General features: G+C 35.2%; 1 protein-coding gene across 1 annotated transcript in view; it reads left to right on the forward strand.

The window, feature by feature from the left end:
* The window catches only part of CSMD1 (CUB and Sushi multiple domains 1), a 1,345,565-nt gene that overhangs the window by 1,232,342 nt on the left and 93,336 nt on the right, over nucleotides 1-19,887 (forward strand). Inside the window, 2 exon segments of the mRNA XM_019474454.1 lie at nucleotides 9,255-9,443; nucleotides 18,824-19,009. Of these exon segments, the coding sequence (XP_019329999.1) occupies nucleotides 9,255-9,443; nucleotides 18,824-19,009 (375 nt within the window).

The raw sequence follows: 19,887 nt of genomic DNA on the forward strand, positions 1-19,887 counted from the left end.
AGAAGGCTGAGGGGTGACCTCATCGCAGTCTACAACTTCCTCAAGGCGGGCAGTGGAGGGGAAGGTGCTGATCTCCTCTCTCTGGTGACTCGCAACAGGACATGAGGAAATGGAATGAAGATGTGTCAGGGAAAGTTCAGATCAGACATTAGGAAAAGGTTCTTCACTGAGAGGGTGGTCAGTCACTGGAACAGGCTCCCCAGGGAAGCAGTCATGGCACCAAGCCTGTCAGAGTTCACAGAGCGTCATATGGTTTAGTTTTAGGTAGTCCTGTGAGGAGCAGGGAGTTCGACTTGATGATCCTTATGGGTCCCTTCCAACTTGAGATATTCTATGATTCTATATACTATTTAGCATCAGATTAGGACTTGTAATATAATGTCTGTTTCTCTGAAGACAATAATTTATTATAATGTACTTTTTGAGGATGTGTAATCATTCTATTGCAAGTTCAAGGTAAGCACAGGACTTGGACTCTCCATTTTTTCCCAGTTTGCCAAAGATCTCCAGATTAATACTTCTCCAATTAATACTTCTGTCTGCAACTTGCTATCTTGTCTTACCAGACCTGGAGCAAGGCCTTTGAAATGTAGTGGGAGGGATAGCCATTATATTTACACAGAAGTACTCAAGAGTGAGAATTTTTGATCCTGGAATGGTACTCAAACTGCAATTCAGTACACAATTATTAGGTTTACAGTTTCCTTGTGTTGCAGTTCACAACTCTTACTACTATGTTTTTCTTTATGCACAAATAACTGGAAAACCCGGGGGAAAAAATCCCTCACTTCTTCAACAGGCTGCATGTGAATCTAGTGTTGTGGTGACATGAAAATATGTAAATAGTCTATCTAAATAGTATTAAAAATTATGTCCCTTATTGAGAAAAAAATCAGTTATCAGTATTGCAATACTGGATTATACTCTATGTGTAGACATATTGACCCTTACTCTGTCTGCAGCCTATTTAAGATGTTTTCACACATACCTCTGCAGACACATTGCTCCTAAAAGAATTGGCTTAGGGATCATTTACGTGATGTAAATAGTGAGAGAGAGGGGGGTGGGTAGTGATAATTACTGTCTGTTGTTAACATTTGCTTTTTCTGTGTTTGGAATTGATAAGCAATATAAAGGTTGTGTGTGTTAATTTTGGTGGCTAATAATTGTCAACATAAATTAAGTAGAGAAAGGAATATTAAGAATGTTGTAGAAGAACATTTTATCAAGCACCAGGTATCTCCCATTTAGTCATGCTAAATGCATTTAGGTAGATGATTTTCACAGAGCTCACTCCTTTGCTGTACCATCCATGTGCTGGCTGTCTGACCTCTGGAAAGTTTCTCTTGTTACTGCAACAGAAGATCAGAGCTCAGAGCATAATAATGATCATTGTTTTGGGGACTTAAGAACTATGAGCAGAACTATCAGCAGTCAGGAAAAAAAACAGTTAGTAAAAGCATTATCTCCACCTTGCAAGCAGCCTTTGGAGTATTACTACAGGCAAATTAAAACTGAGGGACAGGGGAAAGGGAAGTTGTTTTCAAGCATACTGGAGATTCATTCAGTTTTTCATAGGGAAAAGGCAATTACAAGACCTAATAGATGGATTGAGAGTGTGGAAGAAGGAATAAAGAGAATTTGTCACGTGATAACCCTCAGATGTGTGGCAGTGAAGTGAGTGGGCCTTCTGCCATGAATTTAAAGTGAGGAAGTAATATCAGAGTTGCAAGAATAGAGTTCATGTAAAGGATTTATTTTGTAAGTATCAAATTATTAAGGAGACTGATTTTTGAGGAATGAGAAATTATTTTACACCTTTGCATGTATGCAAAACATGTTTTGCAGTAGTGAAGAAGTGGTCTGTCTAATTGCTAGGCTCAATTCATCAGTTATTATGGCACTAGCCGCAACTAATAATAAAACTGGGGGACTGGAGAGATATGCAATCCTTATGGCTATGTTTTAGGAACAAACAACTGTTTTGCTTTTTTCCTCTTCACTAACAGTTAGTGCCTACATTTTTCTCTAAACTTCTGTACATTTTATATGAGATTCAATGGAAATAATCAGCATGAAAGACAAGTAACAGTGAGCGGCAGCATAAACAATTGGATTTGAATCTTAATGAGAGAAAGCAACATCATGAAAGTAGGAAAAATACAAGATCCCAAAAAGGCTATTGATACCGTGGCAGCTGTGACTGAGCCAGCAGGCTTCCTCATAATGAAGACCTTATTGAAATGAATTACAGCCCTCCCACAACCCTCCCCTTCTCCAGCTATGCCTGTGCACAAAATTTTGCAAATTGTAGTTTTGTCACAACTAGATTTCATTTGTAGATACAATTTTTATTTGCTTTTAAAAAGTGCTAGAAGCTTTCAGAGGAATGCTTAATATTGCCTTTAGCATACGAGCTTACTTGTGTAAGCTACTTGTCTAATATTACTTGGAACAGGCTGCCCAGGGAAGTGATTGAGTCACCATCCCTGGAGGTATTTAAAAGACGAGTAGATGAGGCGCTTAGGGACATGGTTTAGTGGGTGGTGGTGTTGGGTTGACGGTTGGACTCGATGATCTTAGAGGTCTTTTCCAACCTCAATGATTCTATGATTCTATGATTCTACTTGTATGTTTTCTATCTTGTGGTTTAAGGCTTTTTGCTAAATCTTAGTAGGAAAGAGCTATAGCATTACAGCAGAGAGGTATTCTTTTAAGGACTTTGAATATTATAGAGGTGTTAGCATAATTTTAATCTAAGTAATAAATTTCCTAACTGCACTAACACCTAGATATTAAATTATCTCTTCTGTAATCTAGTGAGTATCTGTATAGTATAATGAAACTAGGAGGGGGAACATTAGTTAAAATTTCCTGCAGCTCTAGGGAAGTGATCTCTTTTTCCTTTGAAAGGTATGTAGTATGGTAAAATCACTAAAATGGATGCCAGAAATATAAGGAAAAGGCATTGCATGCTGAAATACTTTTTTTTTTTTTTTTTTTCCTAATGCTTGCTTGTTGTTTTGTAGTGCTTGAACTTGACTTCCTGGTGCAGCTGGGTTCCACCAAAACTATGCAGTTTATTACAAATGGGGAAGATCTGTGAGTGCAGAAAATGGAACTTGCTGAGCCCAGGCTAGGAAACTCACTCTGTAAGAGATGAAACCTTGAAATTGCTTTGAAAGATACCTGCAGAACCTGCTCCTTGGTTTTGTTTCCCAATAATTTATAGCCCTACATGCACATTCCTACCCATGCAAGCTAGCATAAGCATAACAAAGAAGACGTGGATGTTTTTTTTTTTAAGTAGTGGTGGAAGGAATGAAAGTGCACTACAGTACTTGTCACACCCGCTGGAGGCACTGTGATTTGGGAAGCAGAGGGGTTCTTAGCTTGTTACTTTGCAAGTTCACATTGCCTCTATAACATTTACAGGCTGCTGTTTAACTTTTGGTTAACACCAAAAAGTCATTCAAGAGTAAATAAGGCAAGTGGTTACTTGGCTAATTTGTAATTGGCTGCCAGTATTACTGTAGATATATATATATATATTTAAAACCCCACCATAGATCTCTATTTTACCTTTATTCTGCTGTGTAACCTCATCTGTTATTGCAAGAAACTTAACTCTTTACCATTCATTTAATCTTATTTTTAAGCTTTGTACCTGTGAAACAGCTATTCCTATTTCCTCTCTATTTCAAGTTAAAAGAAAGGTTATTGATTGGTTTGGTTTTGTCTTTACATTTTCCAGTAGCTGGTTAGAAGTGACAAGGCAATTGTATGAAGAAGTTAATCAGACTCTTTATAATTGTTTCTTCTGTGGTTCTTGAAATTTTAGGTGATGATTTGCTGTAGTAAATACAGTGGGAAAGTCACACAATGGAGGTTTATACAGTACTTTGAATCAAGAGCAATATAAACAGGATTATTTATAAATGTTGAACCATCAGTAAGAACATCTGTACTATAAATAGCAGGTTATTTAGTCAGATATTTAATTTTTGAAGAGACAGACATTCACAATTACATCACTAAAGAGGGAATAGGCCTTGCAGATTTACCTTGCTGTTTTCATACTGTTTACACGTTAAATTTAAAGATAAACTGCCAACGAAAAAGAATGGCAGCTTGATCTTTTTTTGTTGCTTGGTTGAGTATTGTTCTCCTTTTTGATTCTGTACAATTTAAAGTGAAAAATAAGATATGGAATGGATGGTCCATTAATTAAGGAACTGTTTTAGTAATCAGAAGAGGTATGTTTAGTTTTCTTGTGCGACCTTACCCAACCACTTAAGCCAGTGTCTGATTTCTTATCTATAAAGTGAGAATGTCTAAAGTGAGAATGATAGTAAACCTCTGCCTCACTGGATATTTCAAGAACAGCAGCACAAAGGTCATAAGATCCCCTGGTAATATGGTGATGATGAAAAGTAAGTATCCAAAAAGGAAAGTTAGAAGGAAGCAGTGGACTAAGCTGTGACTTTTTATCTGTCAACAAGAAATCTAGCATATAAGCTGAACACAGTCAACATGGGATTTGAAGGAAGGCTTTTAGTTTATTTATAATTTCAAACATAGGACAGTGTTCCAGTGAATAGTTGTAAGTATCTTTTCCATGTAAGTTTTTGGACTTCTGATCCAAGATACTGCTGGGAAATTAAGTCCTTTGCTAAGATAAATTCTTAGAGAAAATGTCACATTATTCATTGTAAGACTTAGATTTACAAAATCATCTGGGGGTTTGGACATCCAGTTTCAAAGAATTTTAATTTGGAATTGGAAATTATTTAATTGAGCTTCCCTTAGACAGAGTGCCTCAAACACCTTTGAAAAATCTCAGCATAAATGTTTAAATGTTCTAGCTCTTAAAAGAATATGCTTTGTGAAAGGAAGAATATGGTTCTGCAAATGCAAAATCAGTGTTTATCTGTGCTGCTGTCCACACATCAGTTGACTAGTGATGTGTGATTTAGCCAGGCAGTTATTACCCTGTTAGTCTTCAGTTGCAAGTGACAAATGGACGTTGTGATTATAAGTGAGCTGAAGATGTTCAGTATGTTGCCTTGCAAAAAACACTGATGTTTAAGAGGCCTTGAAAGAATGTGGATGCTATGTCACTTGGAAAAGTAAATTAAATCTGTAAGTGTAAAGCTACTTCAGGTCACTGGAACAGCTTCATAGAATTTATCACATTTCATGGGAAAACATTGTCATTCCTAGATGAGAGCACTCCTATGTCATTGCACCTATAACAGCTAAGCCTCATGAAGTTCCAGGACAGATCCTCTCTCAGAAAATGGCTCGGAGAAAAACAGCATTTTATCCCAGTGGTTCTTGATACAAGGCTGCAATATTTTATGAGCACTCTGTAGAGATTCCTGCTTAAGCCCAGAATTTTCACTCAGCTGACAGTGGCTGTAGTTTTCAGTTTGACATTCTTCAAGCATTTGCTTACCCTCCAGATCTTCAGGAATTTTTTATTTATTGCCTTGTGTGTGACTCTTCAGTTAATATGTCACTTCCTGATCCTAGAAGATGTTGTATATGCTTCATCCTGGACTCCGAAGGGAGTTAAGTTTAAAGAACAAATTAAAAATTACTAAACTGTAGATTAAGAAAGGAATTGTATGGAGTGTTATCAATATTCCTTCACTGTCTCAACAAGTGTTAGAGTCTTCAACAAGATTTTTCAGAGTTGTAAAATAAAAATCCATCTTCAGAATTTTAAATAATTTGCTTCAAATGCTTTCCTTCTTTTCATTCTATGTGTAGCTTAGACATCATAAATTGAGTATCAGCCTTTTCTATTCATATTTTGCTGCCTTTGCAGCACAAAATACTATGAGTTTTGGTAGGGCTTTTACATGGATAAGGACTACAGGTGCTGCTTGCCTGCAATGTTGTTGCTGGCTTCTGACATACTAACTGCCTAATGGCGGTACTATAAAATGCTGTCATTAATAAACATTTCTGTAAGAGTAGGAGGTGGATCTGATGTTCAATAACTATTTTAAACATAAGTTATCCAAACATGAGATTCATATGACAAAATGAAGTACTCAAAAATTGGAATGAGCTTGTCTAGCCAAGAATTTACTGTTAGTATAACTGAAATGTTAGCAGTTTAATAAAAGAATTACTAGTCCAGAAATGGTTATAGGAAAAAAAGAAGAAAAAAGAAGAATAAATGAAAGCTACTATACAGAAAAACAGTACGGTTAGAAATGTTATACACATACTTCCCATTATCTAACCTTTTCCCTGGTGCTACAGTCATGCTTCCATTGCTCCCTTGGAGCCCAAGATCAATGGCTTCAGTTTGGTGTTTGTGTGCTGGGGGAGATACTCCAGGTCACCAGCAGCTGGAGTCCTTCAACAGGCAGAGTGTGATATTGATGATTTCTTCCTCACTCTAAGATCCACTTAGGGTCATTTTTGTTTGCTAACACATTTTTACACCCTGCTGTTGGTCAAGTTCAAGTTACACATGATTCTACTATATATAGTCCATTTTACATGTAGTAACTATTTCTTTGCTCTTTTACTTAAGCCTGAAAAAACATTTTTGCCAAACTCCGAGTTACAATTTTTTTAACTGACCACCAGTGAGTTGTGCATAGCTTTAGATGGTGCACAGGTTGTCACCCTCTTATTGTACCATGCCCGTACTCTTCCACACTGCATCCTGTGTCCCCACCTCTCAAGGCCTCTGCTGTTATGCCAGGCCTGTGTTTGTCTACATGTCACCATGCTAGAGTCCTAAATATCTTATTCTACACAGAATAATTACTTATTACAAGTACCTATATAAAGCTATTATTGTACCATAAAAAGATAATAGAAAATTACAAAAAGATAATTCAAAAGTAAAACAAATTAGGCATATCTACCTGACCAGAAGAAAAAAATCTGTTAAAGCTAAACAAAGTAAAAACAAAGTTGCAGGCAGGTCAAAAAAGGTTGAGACAACACAAACCTGACTAACCTTGGCCTTGAGGACTTGCAAACTCAGTACAAAGTCCGTGACCTGTTACTGGCAAAGGCAATACTGTATTACTGGGCTACAGGGTTACACATCATATGGCAAATATTTTCTGTTTAGAGTTACAGTACTGAGGATATCAATTTTGAGTTTTGTCTGAATGGCATATTATGTTTAGGACTCACCTGTTATTCTTAAGGTCTCCTAGGATATTTAAAATTAAATAGTGCTTAAGAGGTTACTGAAGATGACTTCAGTGGTCTTAACCACTGGTCTTTTGGTCTTAACCAGCTTGTGTTGTAATAACAATATCATTTTTTCTTCAATAGGTTGAAAAGAAAATTAAAGCCACATTTATTGTGCTTCTTTAAATGTCAAATCCCCTTTTAAATTTAAAGAGTATTTCAGTAATTTAATTCATTTAGTTAGGCGTGTAACTGAATGTCACTGTGCTTATAAGGGATACAGAACTTGACCCCAAACAATTATTTTACTGGACAATCCTAACATTGATTTTTACCGTGTTTTTTGTTTTTTTCCTTTTTGATTTAGTTTTTTCAAATAATCTCCCAAGTGAAAGAATGTAAAAAAATGACATTTCAAGTAGAAATAATGGTGCTTAACTGAGAACTATAATTCTTTAATAGAATGTCAACAGATGCCAACATTTTTCAGCATCTTTAATGTATGACCTAGTTTTACTGCTTTTGTTAGGTGGTATTTCTTAGAAATATTGACTTTGATACACTGCATCTACACATTTAAAGGAAGTGTCTCAGTTAGGAGTCTAATCAACTCTATGATCTCTCCACAGGCAGTGAACAGAAACATCCATAATGTAATTGATATCATAGATGGATCTTAGAGTGACAAAATATACATACATACAAAAAAAAAAAAAAAGAGAGAGCTAGATATTGAAAGCTGAAAGAAGGAAATCAGGCATGTGTGAAAGAAACAACTAATATGAAAACTATTTATAGATGTAAACCAAATTCTGTAATTATGCACTTGTGAAATACAACCACAACTTCTACTGGATAATTGTCTATAGAAAATGATACGAACATCATAGTATGCCTAAGACACATTTCAACATGATGTAGAGAGTTAGTATTATAGCAGCAGTTACAGTCTCAGAGTCCTTAGTACTGACGTTTAGTTATCAGTGGAGTTCAACCCTGTCTTCCCTGTGAAGAATGTTCATAGGCTTATTTCAGTGGTGGATGTTCAGCCAGGTTTATTTTCTGCAAATCATGGCCCTACCATGCTTCTTCTGAAAATATATTAATCTCTGTAAACTTGACATGATGCACTGCTGCAAACACGCAGTAACTTGTACGTCAATATGGAGTCAAGGTAATTTTTTCACATTGCTTTTATCCAGTGATAAATGACTGCATGCAACAAATAGATTTGTGTTAGGCTCCACATATATGTCAAACTATCCTGTACTTTTGCTTGACCTGGATCCAGTCTGGCTAATCATATTCCATCCTTATGCACAGGTATTGCAACCTTGTTTTAGAAAAACATGGTCTTTGTTACTCACTTTTTGACACAATTATAAATTTCGTACTTTTTTTTATTTCCTCAGCACATGTCTAAATATTTCATCTATATGTCACAAGTTCTTGAGGACCTTACTGGTCAGGAAAACCTGTCTGGGAACAGTATTCGTAGTAGTAGTGATTAAGGTTTATCAAGGTTTACTTTCATTTCAAAACTTAGGTTTAAACAAGTGTATTCTATCTTACTTCAGATGTATTGTAAATTCAATATTTAAGAAGCTACACTCACCGAAGTTACACTCTTTTGCTAAAAAATTAATACAATTGTCATGTAGTATCTTTGAGGGAACACATACATAAAAAATTACATTAATTTTAATCTGAAAAAAATGCATCTGACAAATCAATCTATTGTACTTTGGCACGTAAATTTTTAACATATTTAGCAAAATGTTTAATTTTTTACTTAGATGTCTAAGTGCACTGGATTTTTTTAATAAAACCATTCATAATTAATTTTGTATATTGTGTAGCTCAAAGAACAGTTTTATATTTATAAATTTATCAAATTTGAAGTAGACTGTTTATAAGAGTGAACTTCCTGAACAAACTATATGTTTCCTGATTGCAACTTCCTCATGTACAATAGCATAAACTGGTTTGTGATTATAAATTATGATTTTGAGTTTTATTATATTTCTGCATAATAAGTCTGAAATGTCATTGTTTTTAATAATGTCCCTTTTTTTGGAATTTAGCTCCCTATTGCAGCTTAAACCCTATCTTGAGGAATGGTGGAATTGTAAATAAAACAGGTGGTCCCGCTGGAAGTAAAGTTCGCTATTACTGCAAACCTGGGTATAGAATGATTGGTCACAATAATGCGACATGTAGGCATCACCAAAATGGCATGTATCAGTGGGATTCTCCTGTGCCAATCTGCCAAGGTAAGATATTGTTTTCTTCATTCTATAATTTCACTGCAAAGAATATTTTACAAAACAAAGACTCAGCATTGTCAATACTGCTGTATGCGGAGACATTGACATCATGAGTTTATCCACATACATATTGATTCGTGTACTTAATGTGTGCAGAGCTGAAGTATTAAGAAGTAGATTAATGCGGTCAAATACAGACCAAATGAAAAATATGTTTTCAGTCCTTTTTAATTTAGTAAAATATGTATCTCTAAACAGTCCACAGCTTATAGTATTGTTGTATTACAGACCATTTTATAAATTTTATAAATGGCATTCAGTAGTTTTGAGGCATTAATTTGATTATTTTAGAAAATCAGTTTATAAGCAGTGCTTTAAAGACATAATTTGTAACTAACTTCTGCATTTTTGTGTATCCTGGAGTTAGCCAGGGTCTACTTTAGCTTGTTCCAGACATCTGGTAAGAGTAGTTACTATTTGTCAAATGTTTATAATTTTTCCTGTTTGAAAAGCCACACACAAACTACAGATAAGAGGAGTAACATTAAGTAGTACAAAGCAGTTAAACACAGTTGGTTTTAGTTAAAAATGTTTTTTCACACACTATTCAGTAAACAGTTAGTGGAGACTAAGGAGTTGTATATCACATAAGATCAGGAATGTGGGGGAGAGGAGAAAGACTGCAAATTCTATCCATATTGTATACGGCCTCTTCTAACATGTTTTCATGTTTGCTTTAGTCTGCATTGTTTATAGGAAGAAATGGTGGTAACATCCATATTTAAGACTTGTTGGAACTTCTTTGATTAAAACCTGTGTTTAGTTGTTCCTAACATTGCAAGACATTAACAGCAGTGCTTCATGTTTTCTTCAAGACAAGTATTTTGCTTAAGTTTCCACCAAGGATGATTCAGATATTTCTAAAAACAACACAAGATGGAAGTTCTATTTTGCACCTTAAAAAAAAAAGGAAAAGGCCAACTGAGATTTGGCATGATGCTTACTCTTCTGCTGAGGCTGTGTTATTTGCAAAAAAAGTAAAAAGCTGCAGAAATTTAGCTACAGTTGAAGAACTTGAAGGAGTACAGTTCACATCTTTTATACAGAGTGATTAGGTAGCTAAATATTTCTTCAGGATGAGCATTTTCATGCCTAGATGGGCCATGTGGCTACACCACTACCAGTCCAGGGAGCAGCTCAGGCTGCCAGTGTGCCACAAGCAGGATCTATGTATCTGTGCTTCCAGACTCCAGGATGTCTTCTAATCCCATATGTCATAATGTGTTATGGCATATGATGCTGTTTGACCTTCCTGAAGGTCACCAAATCATGGGAGAATCTGTGTGTGGGCTGGGCATGAGGTAAGTTTAGGGACAAGTGCTGCTTTTGGTTTTACTTGAAATGCATTTTAGGTGCAGTAGCTGATACTGGCATAGGAACTGAAAGCTCAGAGATACTTTGCACTGAAGAACCTGAAATGATGACTAGGCCTATAGCTTGGCCAGAAGATCAGGGAAGTGGAGGATGCAATTCTGTTCAAGATTAAGACTAAATTTAGGCATCTATCTGTATGTGAGCTAAAGTTTTGATTAATTTGCTTGAACATAGAAGTCTAGTGTCATTTGTGGTGCCCTGAGGTATTTTAGCTGTCCTCCATCTACCATTCCAGAAAGGCACAACCTCTTATGTTATTTCCACTAGACTTGTCAGATGTCTTGGAGGCCTAAGGTAGCTCTAGACAATGGGAAAAGGAAACAAGTCACGCCCTATCTGCCTAAACTCTGTTGTAGTTAATCTAGTCAATACTGTCAGTGAAACTTTGGGGGTTATTCTGCTGGCTAGCCAGTAGGTGTCTTTTTAAAAAAATCACTGAAATTTTGGCATCTTACTCTGGAGCTCAGGTACCTTGAGTGTGTGAGGACAGAGACAATATTCTGTGGGTGCTTGTTAAGCTGGAGGAGTTGGGGCCATAAACATTAGGAACCCTTACATCATACTTTTCTCCAGAATTTAAGACTTCATGATTCCTCAGCTGTCAGGAATTATATGCAAATTTACCCCATATTTTTCTACTGTTTATCCATCCAGACAATAGTAACCTGCTATTACTACTACCAGTATTGTTCGACAAAATAGCAGAGGTCTGTATGATGAAAATACAATGTTCCAGCACTTCAGAATTCTTAAAAAGACCTGTGACCCTTTTTTTCTTAGCTTCTCCTCTTTTTTTAGAATAGTCTAATTTTTAAGTGGTTTTCTTCTACATTTTTAGTTTTTGCATTTTATGTTCACATTTTAATACCAATGGCAGAGAAAGGCTTGCTAATTTGCCATTCTAACTTTGAAAACTGTATCTAAATGTAGTGAGGTGTGTGAAGAGTTCTGAATAATAGGGAGAAGAGTCGTTTGAACAATTTAAGAAAAATGTTCCCAATTTTAAAGGCAGAATGGAATAATTCATGGAAAGTGGGAGGAAAAGTGTTCAGATATGTGCAGGACTTGACATGGCAGAGAAAGGCTTGCTAATTTGCCATTCTAACTTTGAAAACTGTATCTAAATGTAGTGAGGTGTGTGAAGAGTTCTGAATAATAGGGAGAAGAGTCGTTTGAACAATTTAAGAAAAATGTTCCCAATTTTAAAGGCAGAATGGAATAATTCATGGAAAGTGGGAGGAAAAGTGTTCAGATATGTGCAGGACTTGACATGAAGTTCCAGGACTTGATCATGGATAACTGGGGGACAAAGAGTCCCAGAAAGTAATAAATTCTGGTCAAAAATTAAGTAGACTCAAGAAAGTCATAAAATACTTCAGACATTGTGTCTATCCTTGTTATTTTATCACTATGTGCAAGAAATAGCTGTGAAATTTTAGCATGTTCACAAATACATTTTTTTCTTTAATTTTAAGCCATTTTTATAATTTCAGCAATATATGTGTCTGTGGGTATGTAGATTTCTGTTAGCAGTAAGGGAAAAAAGATTTGGGAGATAGGGAGTGAGTTTAATCTTTACTAGAAATTTCTTATTAATGTAGGATTCCTCAATTTTAATGTCACTTTTACAACTCTGACACAGCTATTCCAACTTCTATGTCTGGATGAAGTATATATTTTTCAATAAACTCTGAAATGGAAAGTATGTTTCTAAATTTATTAAGTATCTGCTATCAAAATACATGCATTCTCTTTGAAAATTAATTAAAATTACACATTTGTTCCAGCTCATAGGTTTCATTATAGGATGTTTCCAAATAAAAATGTCTTTGATTAAGTCTGAAATTTCTGTAAAAACAGTACTGAAGGATTACATTTGTAATTAATAACTTGACTGTGTCAGAATTAATGTTTGAAATAAAATTTGATTGTATTATCAAAAAAGCGGAGTTTTTTTGCATATTTAATATATCAATATCAATGTTAATATGAACACATCTCTAATATGGGTTCATCTGGTAGGGTCAGAAGATATTTTTCAATTCCAGTCTTATCAAGTGCAGATGCATGTAATAATGTCCTGGACAAATATAAAGAACTTGACTCCTATCTAGGAAATTAGAACTTATTGTTATTGCTTTTATTTCATTTGTGAAGGCAACAGAGAAACATCAGTCATGCTACATTCAAAATATTTATAAGCAGAGAAAATATCAATTCTTATACAATAACAGTAGATAGCTGCTGAGGGAAAATAGTATAGGCCTCAGTAATGATCCTGGCAACCACATATGTCATCTTAGCCACTGCTTAGCTCATGTCCAGATCACCATGCTGGGGGAGAGTAGGAAAAGAAGGCTGAGGCTCAGGGATGAATAGATGATAAGAGAAAATAAGAGAAAAGCTTGGCAAGAAGAGCAGTTAGAATAAAAAACTGAAAGGAAGTTGTCAGGGACAATATGGATCAGGAGTGCTGGGTTGCAGATATCTGGACACTGAGACACGGTGGCAGCGAGAGTGTAACAGAGTGGCTGTGTTCCTCTGAGAGGGATGAGAAAATACCCCTCTTTATCCCACCTGTTCTTCATATACAGGATTCAGACTTTGTCTTTGTTCTTCCTGATTTTCTCCCACTCATTCTTACAAGAATTAAAAATAATTTTAAAGAGTCTTGAAGAACATTTGGCTGCTTTTCATCATTTGAGTTACTCCCTAGTACGTTTACAAAAGAAAACTGGAGGTACCTACTTTAAAGAAGAAGTTCTCTTGTCTGGATCATGGGTACTTGGAAAGGCTTAAAACCTATGACAGGGTCATGATAATATAGCTGATGCCAACATTTCCTGCTTAAAATCCTGATTCCAGGTACTGCCACTATTGATTCCTCTGTGCTTGCTGAAGTGGATAGAACCGCATTGCTTAGCTAGAGATCCTTGTACTTTTTGCTGTGCTGAACAAAGGTTATTCCAGAACCATAACTGGGTTCCATGTCTGCCCTTGAGTAGAAGACTGATTAAATTTTTTTAGGGAAGTGGCTTGAAAACATCCATTTGCAGTTTGCCCAAGAGCCATGAGTCTGGGACCACCAAACTGCTTCTTCATAAAATTAGCTGTTCTGTGTTTTTGAGCATGGAATTAAACTCTGGCCTTTTACCTTTTTGATAAATGTTGTTATGCAAAAAATGTCCCTTTTAGGACCCACTCTTAAAAATGTGAGGTACGTAGCACAGTTTAGTAGTTCCAAATCCCAGTTTCCTCTTATAACGTATTCTAAACCTATGATCATATTTCCAAATATAAAACAGGAAAAGAAGTATAGTACTTCAGACTAAAAATCAGAAGTTTGAGGGGAAACCTGTAACAATCTTCTAATATGCTAAAAGTAGTTCCAAAGAGGAATGAAATAATTATTTATGTCCTTTCTAGATAGAGGAATTACAGCTAAGTTTACTTCAATAGGATCTTAAGTTAGACTTTATTTTTTTCTTCTTTTCTCAGAGGGGCTAGTGAAACACTGGAATAGGTTGCCTGTGGAGAATGTGGAATTTTCATCATTGGATGTCTTTCAGGAACAAATTAGATCAACCTTGGTCAATTATAATTTTGGCTGGTGATAGGAGAATAGATTAGATGACCATTCATGACCTTTTTTTTACACCCACAGCCCTAGACCATACAGCCCTGTTTTTGGTTTCTTTGTTATTTCTCTATGTGTCCAAGTCTGAGAATTAAGATTTCTGCGGCATGGCTCTCCCTGATGTTTTTGATTGGATATCATAGAAATAAGCCACTCAGCATGTTTTTTGTTATGAATCCCACTTTTAGGGACTCTTCTATTGCTACCTTTAATTTTAGGGTATTTAATTTCTTTTTTCAGCACTATGTTTAATGCCAGAAACAAGTCACTAAATGATAAATGCTTGTGCATTAAATTTAGGGATTTTCCAGTGTATGGAAATAAACCCAATGTCTGACTGTAATGCAGTCTCCAGCTTCTTTCCTGTATGCAGTGAATTTGCATGCTTTAAATATGAATAATACATAAGTATCTTAAAGGTATATAGGTGTATAGACATTTTAAAAGGATTACTATAAACTTTAAATTTACTGGTTTTGATAAGAAATAAATTCCAGTAACACACGTGGAACATTAAAAAGCAACTAAAACTGCATCTCAGTTTCTAGGTAGTAAAAGACTTTTCCACTTGTGTTGATTACCTATTCTTTGGAAGAAGCATATTCTTCTGCTGTGCAATATAATAGAGACAATTAAGGTTGAGTTATGTATTTTTCACACTCTGAATGCACATCTCCCAGCTGGAACCTGGCAGTCTCATCTAATCATTGACCTAAGAAGCATGTTGACAATTCCTCAAGTCAGAAGATTTCCTGACACCATTCTTTATCATTTTACAATCATATGGGAAGGTAGGATCTTCAAAATACTTGGATGTGGGACAGTAGTGACATTGTTTCCACTGTCCAAAGACAATATGCCATTTCACTCAGTTTACTTCAGGTAACTTTACTTCGAACTTCAAAGTACTTGCTATTTAGTGAAACTGGCTAATATGTTTTGTTTGGACAGTACTGTTCTAAAAGCCATTAGCAGCCTCAAGAAATTAGTAGCAGCAGGAATATTTCTTTCCAATCCCAGTTTCTGGGGGATAAGCAGCAACAAATAAACGAATGGACTGTAACACGAGCAGTGCCAGAATGCCAAAACTGCTTTTATGATTAGTAGCTAAAGCAGCAGTGAGAATAACCTCACAATGTAGCAGTACAAGATTCAGCAGCAGCTGAGGAAAGAAGAGAGACAGTGGAAGACTGAGGTACAACACTAAGAATAAAAGTGGTGAAGTGTGACAGGTAAGCATAGATTTTGAGGTGCTTTAGTACACTGGACATTGCATCAGACCTGACATAACTGACAGGCCCACCTGGGTGTGACCTGGGCATTGTACATCTTTTATTCTTTAAACTAACTTGCACATAAGAGCTACTCAGTCTTGAACTTTTCAGTAGTTTCTAGAAAGGTTATTGCCAGAGGTGAAAAGCAAATGCTAACAGAAAAGTATTTACTTCTAACATGAACTAAACAGACCTGTTTTTTTGTTTGTTGTCAAATGACATAATTCTTCTTGCTCCATAGAAACCACTAAATTATTTGAAGTTAATTCATGCTTGAAGTATTTAGAGGGAACTAGAATAAGGTCCACCTGTATGTACAGTTGTACACATACATGGATGGGTGGATAGACTGATAGTTCTGAATTTTGGTTTTATACAATTAAATGTATGCAGACTTAACACAGAGATTGTTGTTTTAAAATCAGAAAAAAGACCTGAAAAAGAAGTTGGCAAGAAGTTAAATCTTAACCCAATTACATTCTACATCAAACATTCAGACACATTGCCACAAGGCAGAAGAGAACTGAGAGACTTGTTAGGACAGGGAGGCACATAGTGCAAGGCTCTGGAGACACTGAAACATTTCACAGTAAGCATGACTGGAAATGGAGAATGCATAGGCATTTTTATGATGTAGTAAAACAGAGCAACAGTTTAACTTTCTGTCAATTCAGCATGCAAACAAACATTTTGCAAGTGTAAAATTCTGCTTATGTGACAGAGGGTCAGAGTTGGTTCTAGTTGTAGGTAAAGGATTAATTAGGGGAGTAGATAGAGCATTTAACCAGATGTAGCTCTGCTGCCTATTTTAAGTACACCAAAGCCCTGAAAACCTATCACTCCTGCTGCGGTCACCTTGTGGGGATTGACTCCTAACACAAAGACCTGCTCCCAGAAGCAGCAGAACTTGCTTTTATCCTTCCCCTTCTCCACTTTCTCTAACACCATTAAGAGCAGCAAGCATGGGCCTCCAGAACCCCTTCCTTGTCACCTCTCTCTCCCTTCTCTGTCCCGCTACTGCTCCTTCTAGTGGCAGGAGGCTCAGCCCTTACCGACTGAGGGAGAAATACTCAATTTTGAGAAGACAAGAGCAGCACTGGTTAGGGTGCAAAGAGTGCCAAGAAGTTGTGCTTCAAAGGAAGCAGCTTATTTTGGAACAGTTTACAGTTCTACTTCTATTAACAATTTGACAGATTCCAGATGGAAGCAAACAACTGAAATGAACTAACCATTCATCATTTTATAATGCTTACCTCTCCTCGTTATAATCATATGCAAAGTACTGTGTTGTATTTAATTTAAATGCATCAAATGTGACAACTTGGGAATACTGAAAACAAATTTGAGAGTTGTGTTTATGGTACCATGACAATGTGTTGTGAAATTAATCATTTACATTGAATTGGGTAAATGATAATAAAAATTAGATTTTTGGAAAAATACTTATTTTCACCTCTGTTTAACAGATTTCAGACAAAGGCTGTCATTTCTTCTTTTGAAATATATTAACTTTATTAAAATAATAAAACTTCACAGTGTCAAGAGGAAAGGAACAAATACCCAAAGGACTTTTTAACCGTTAAAATGTTGAATTGCTTCTTACAATTGACTGTATACATGGAAAAGACATTTTCATTTGCAAAACTCCACTCTTTATTGGTAAATATTTAGAAATGAAAGCTTCAAAGCTGTGTTTTATTTGGTGTATTTCCTGAAGAGCAATAAACTGGATGTCAAACTCAAGACAGCTAGTGATTCTGTACACACATACATTGGTTTATATGAACTCTTTAAATAGATTCATTTTAATAATGTGATGGGTTCTCTGCTCGAAGTTACCATTTTGCAGAAAATAATATCCTTTCAGAGAAAATAATACTATGACTTTCCCTTCAGAAGTGCCATGGGGCAAATATAAAATCTTTACCAACATTACTGACTTATTCAAACACCTAGAGTTAATCTCTGTGCATGAATAACTATTTTAAAATAAAGCATAGCATTAAAAGAAATTTTTAAAAAAGATACTGAAGAGTTGCCTTTCTTCTTTTCATTATCAAAATCAAGGGAGCTGAGAAGTCAGATGGCAGAAGGCAATCCTGCCTTGGAGATCTTTCCTAAAAGTGACTGAAATAGATAATTTTGTAATTACACTCTGTCCTAAAATTGTATATTATGAGATACTGTTAAATGAACTGTAGTGAGCTTGGTAAAATAAATAAATAAATAAATAAGCCAAAAAACTAGATGCTACTCAAACTTCACAAAGTTGACAGCAAATTAAACTTTGTGAGCTTGAAAGAATAACTGCTCATCTGGAGAGAAATTCTGAAGGAGCAAAAAAAAAGTGAAAATAATCCAGTAAATAATTTCCTTCATGATCTGGAAAATGAATAAACATGAAATCACATAATATTTAGCATTCTGAAGTGAATTAGTCAAGTATGTAAATGAGTGTTTAAATATCTGAGTAATGCCCTTAACTTCAGTGGAACTCTTCCCTGTCTAGTCATATATTTAGCCGCTTTTATCATCAGACAAAAAATGTTAAATTGAATTCTTAAATAACATTGTTTTATATGTATAGAACAAATAAATATGAAATTTTGTTTATAGTTGTACAGGAATGAAAGAAACCCTGGAAGAATGAAAGCAGACTATTAGAAAGCATTTAAGAATTTTCCTGTTCATTGCTACTTGGACCAAATCACTTCGGACACTGTCTTGATTTTTTCCCCAGCAAATAAACCATTCCCCTTAGCCTGTGTTGAAATTTCTGTTTCTACAGTGATTGGATTAAACAAATCATGATTTATAAAATATTTGTCTATATTAGATGCACTTCAAAGTGTTTATCAATGTTTTAAATACTCTTACATTTATTGGAATGTTCTAAATACGATGGAAAATTCATTTCAGTTGTTATGAATGGGATATGTCAAAATTACTAATCTGTTTCTTATGTCAATGGTGGGACAATATTTTAAAAAAATATAAGAGAAAATGCCAATTCTTTATTTTTATCTTTCCTTTCTTTTCAGCTGTATCTTGTGGTATTCCTGACTCCCCTGGGAATGGTTCAGTTATAGGTAATGAATTCACTTTGGGCAGTAGATTGTTATATGAATGTAATGAGGGCTTCAGGCTAGAATCTAGTCAACAAGCAACAGCAGTGTGTCAAGAAGATGGATTATGGAGTAACAAAGGGAAGCCACCTGTTTGCAAATGTAAGTAGGCATGTATTTCTCAAGAATATTTCCCTTGAACTTTCTCAGGAAAATCTTCAGTGGTGATGTTTAGGTTTTATGTATACATATGCCCTGAACTGGCCATTCAGGAGCATATAATCATTTAGCATTTAGTAAAGTAGACGAAACCTATAAATTTGTTTAATAAAAAACCCCTTGTTTATCTTCTTCAAAAAATCTGATTTAAAATTATTAAATAATTCAGTTTCATGTATATTTTCTTATTATGAATAACGTGTTCTCCATTTTCACAGTAAAAGTTACAACCACCGATTGTAATTTATATTAATATAGCTTCTAAAGTAATAAAAGCAAAAACTATTTCTTAAAATACTGCTAGTGTAGACAATTAAGCTGGATAAGAGTCCTTTAGTCTTCATATTTGCTTCCTGTCAGAACTAGCCAGTGTAATGCAGGCTACTCTACCATGTGACATGGCCTCTCATTTGCAATGGGCTACCACTGCCTGTCTTTGTACTGGATCAAAGCGATAATTAAATGAGCCTGACTTTGAGTACGTGACTTGAAATACCAATTAGGACATAATCTTAAAATTATTAATTGCTATAATACTATACTTAAAATTTTTGAGAGTTAATTTAGAATCTTGAATTAATCAACAGTATATGTACATGCTTTCCAGATTCTGAATTTGAAAAGCACTTTAGTTTTTCAAAAAGTAAAATCCAACTTATTTTTAAAGAAAGAGTAAAATGGTGCAAATATAAGGATTGTGAAGTTATACATGATTGTGAAATGGTTTTCATTTATTTGAATTAATTGACAGCAAACAATTGTTAGAAAATATTGATGAAAGTTACTTCAAGAGATCTTCTAAGCATGCCTGACAGATAATT

Source organism: Aptenodytes forsteri, unplaced genomic scaffold (assembly GCF_000699145.1).
Source record: "Aptenodytes forsteri isolate BGI_AS27 unplaced genomic scaffold, ASM69914v1 Scaffold100, whole genome shotgun sequence".
Classification (NCBI taxonomy): domain Eukaryota; kingdom Metazoa; phylum Chordata; class Aves; order Sphenisciformes; family Spheniscidae; genus Aptenodytes; species Aptenodytes forsteri.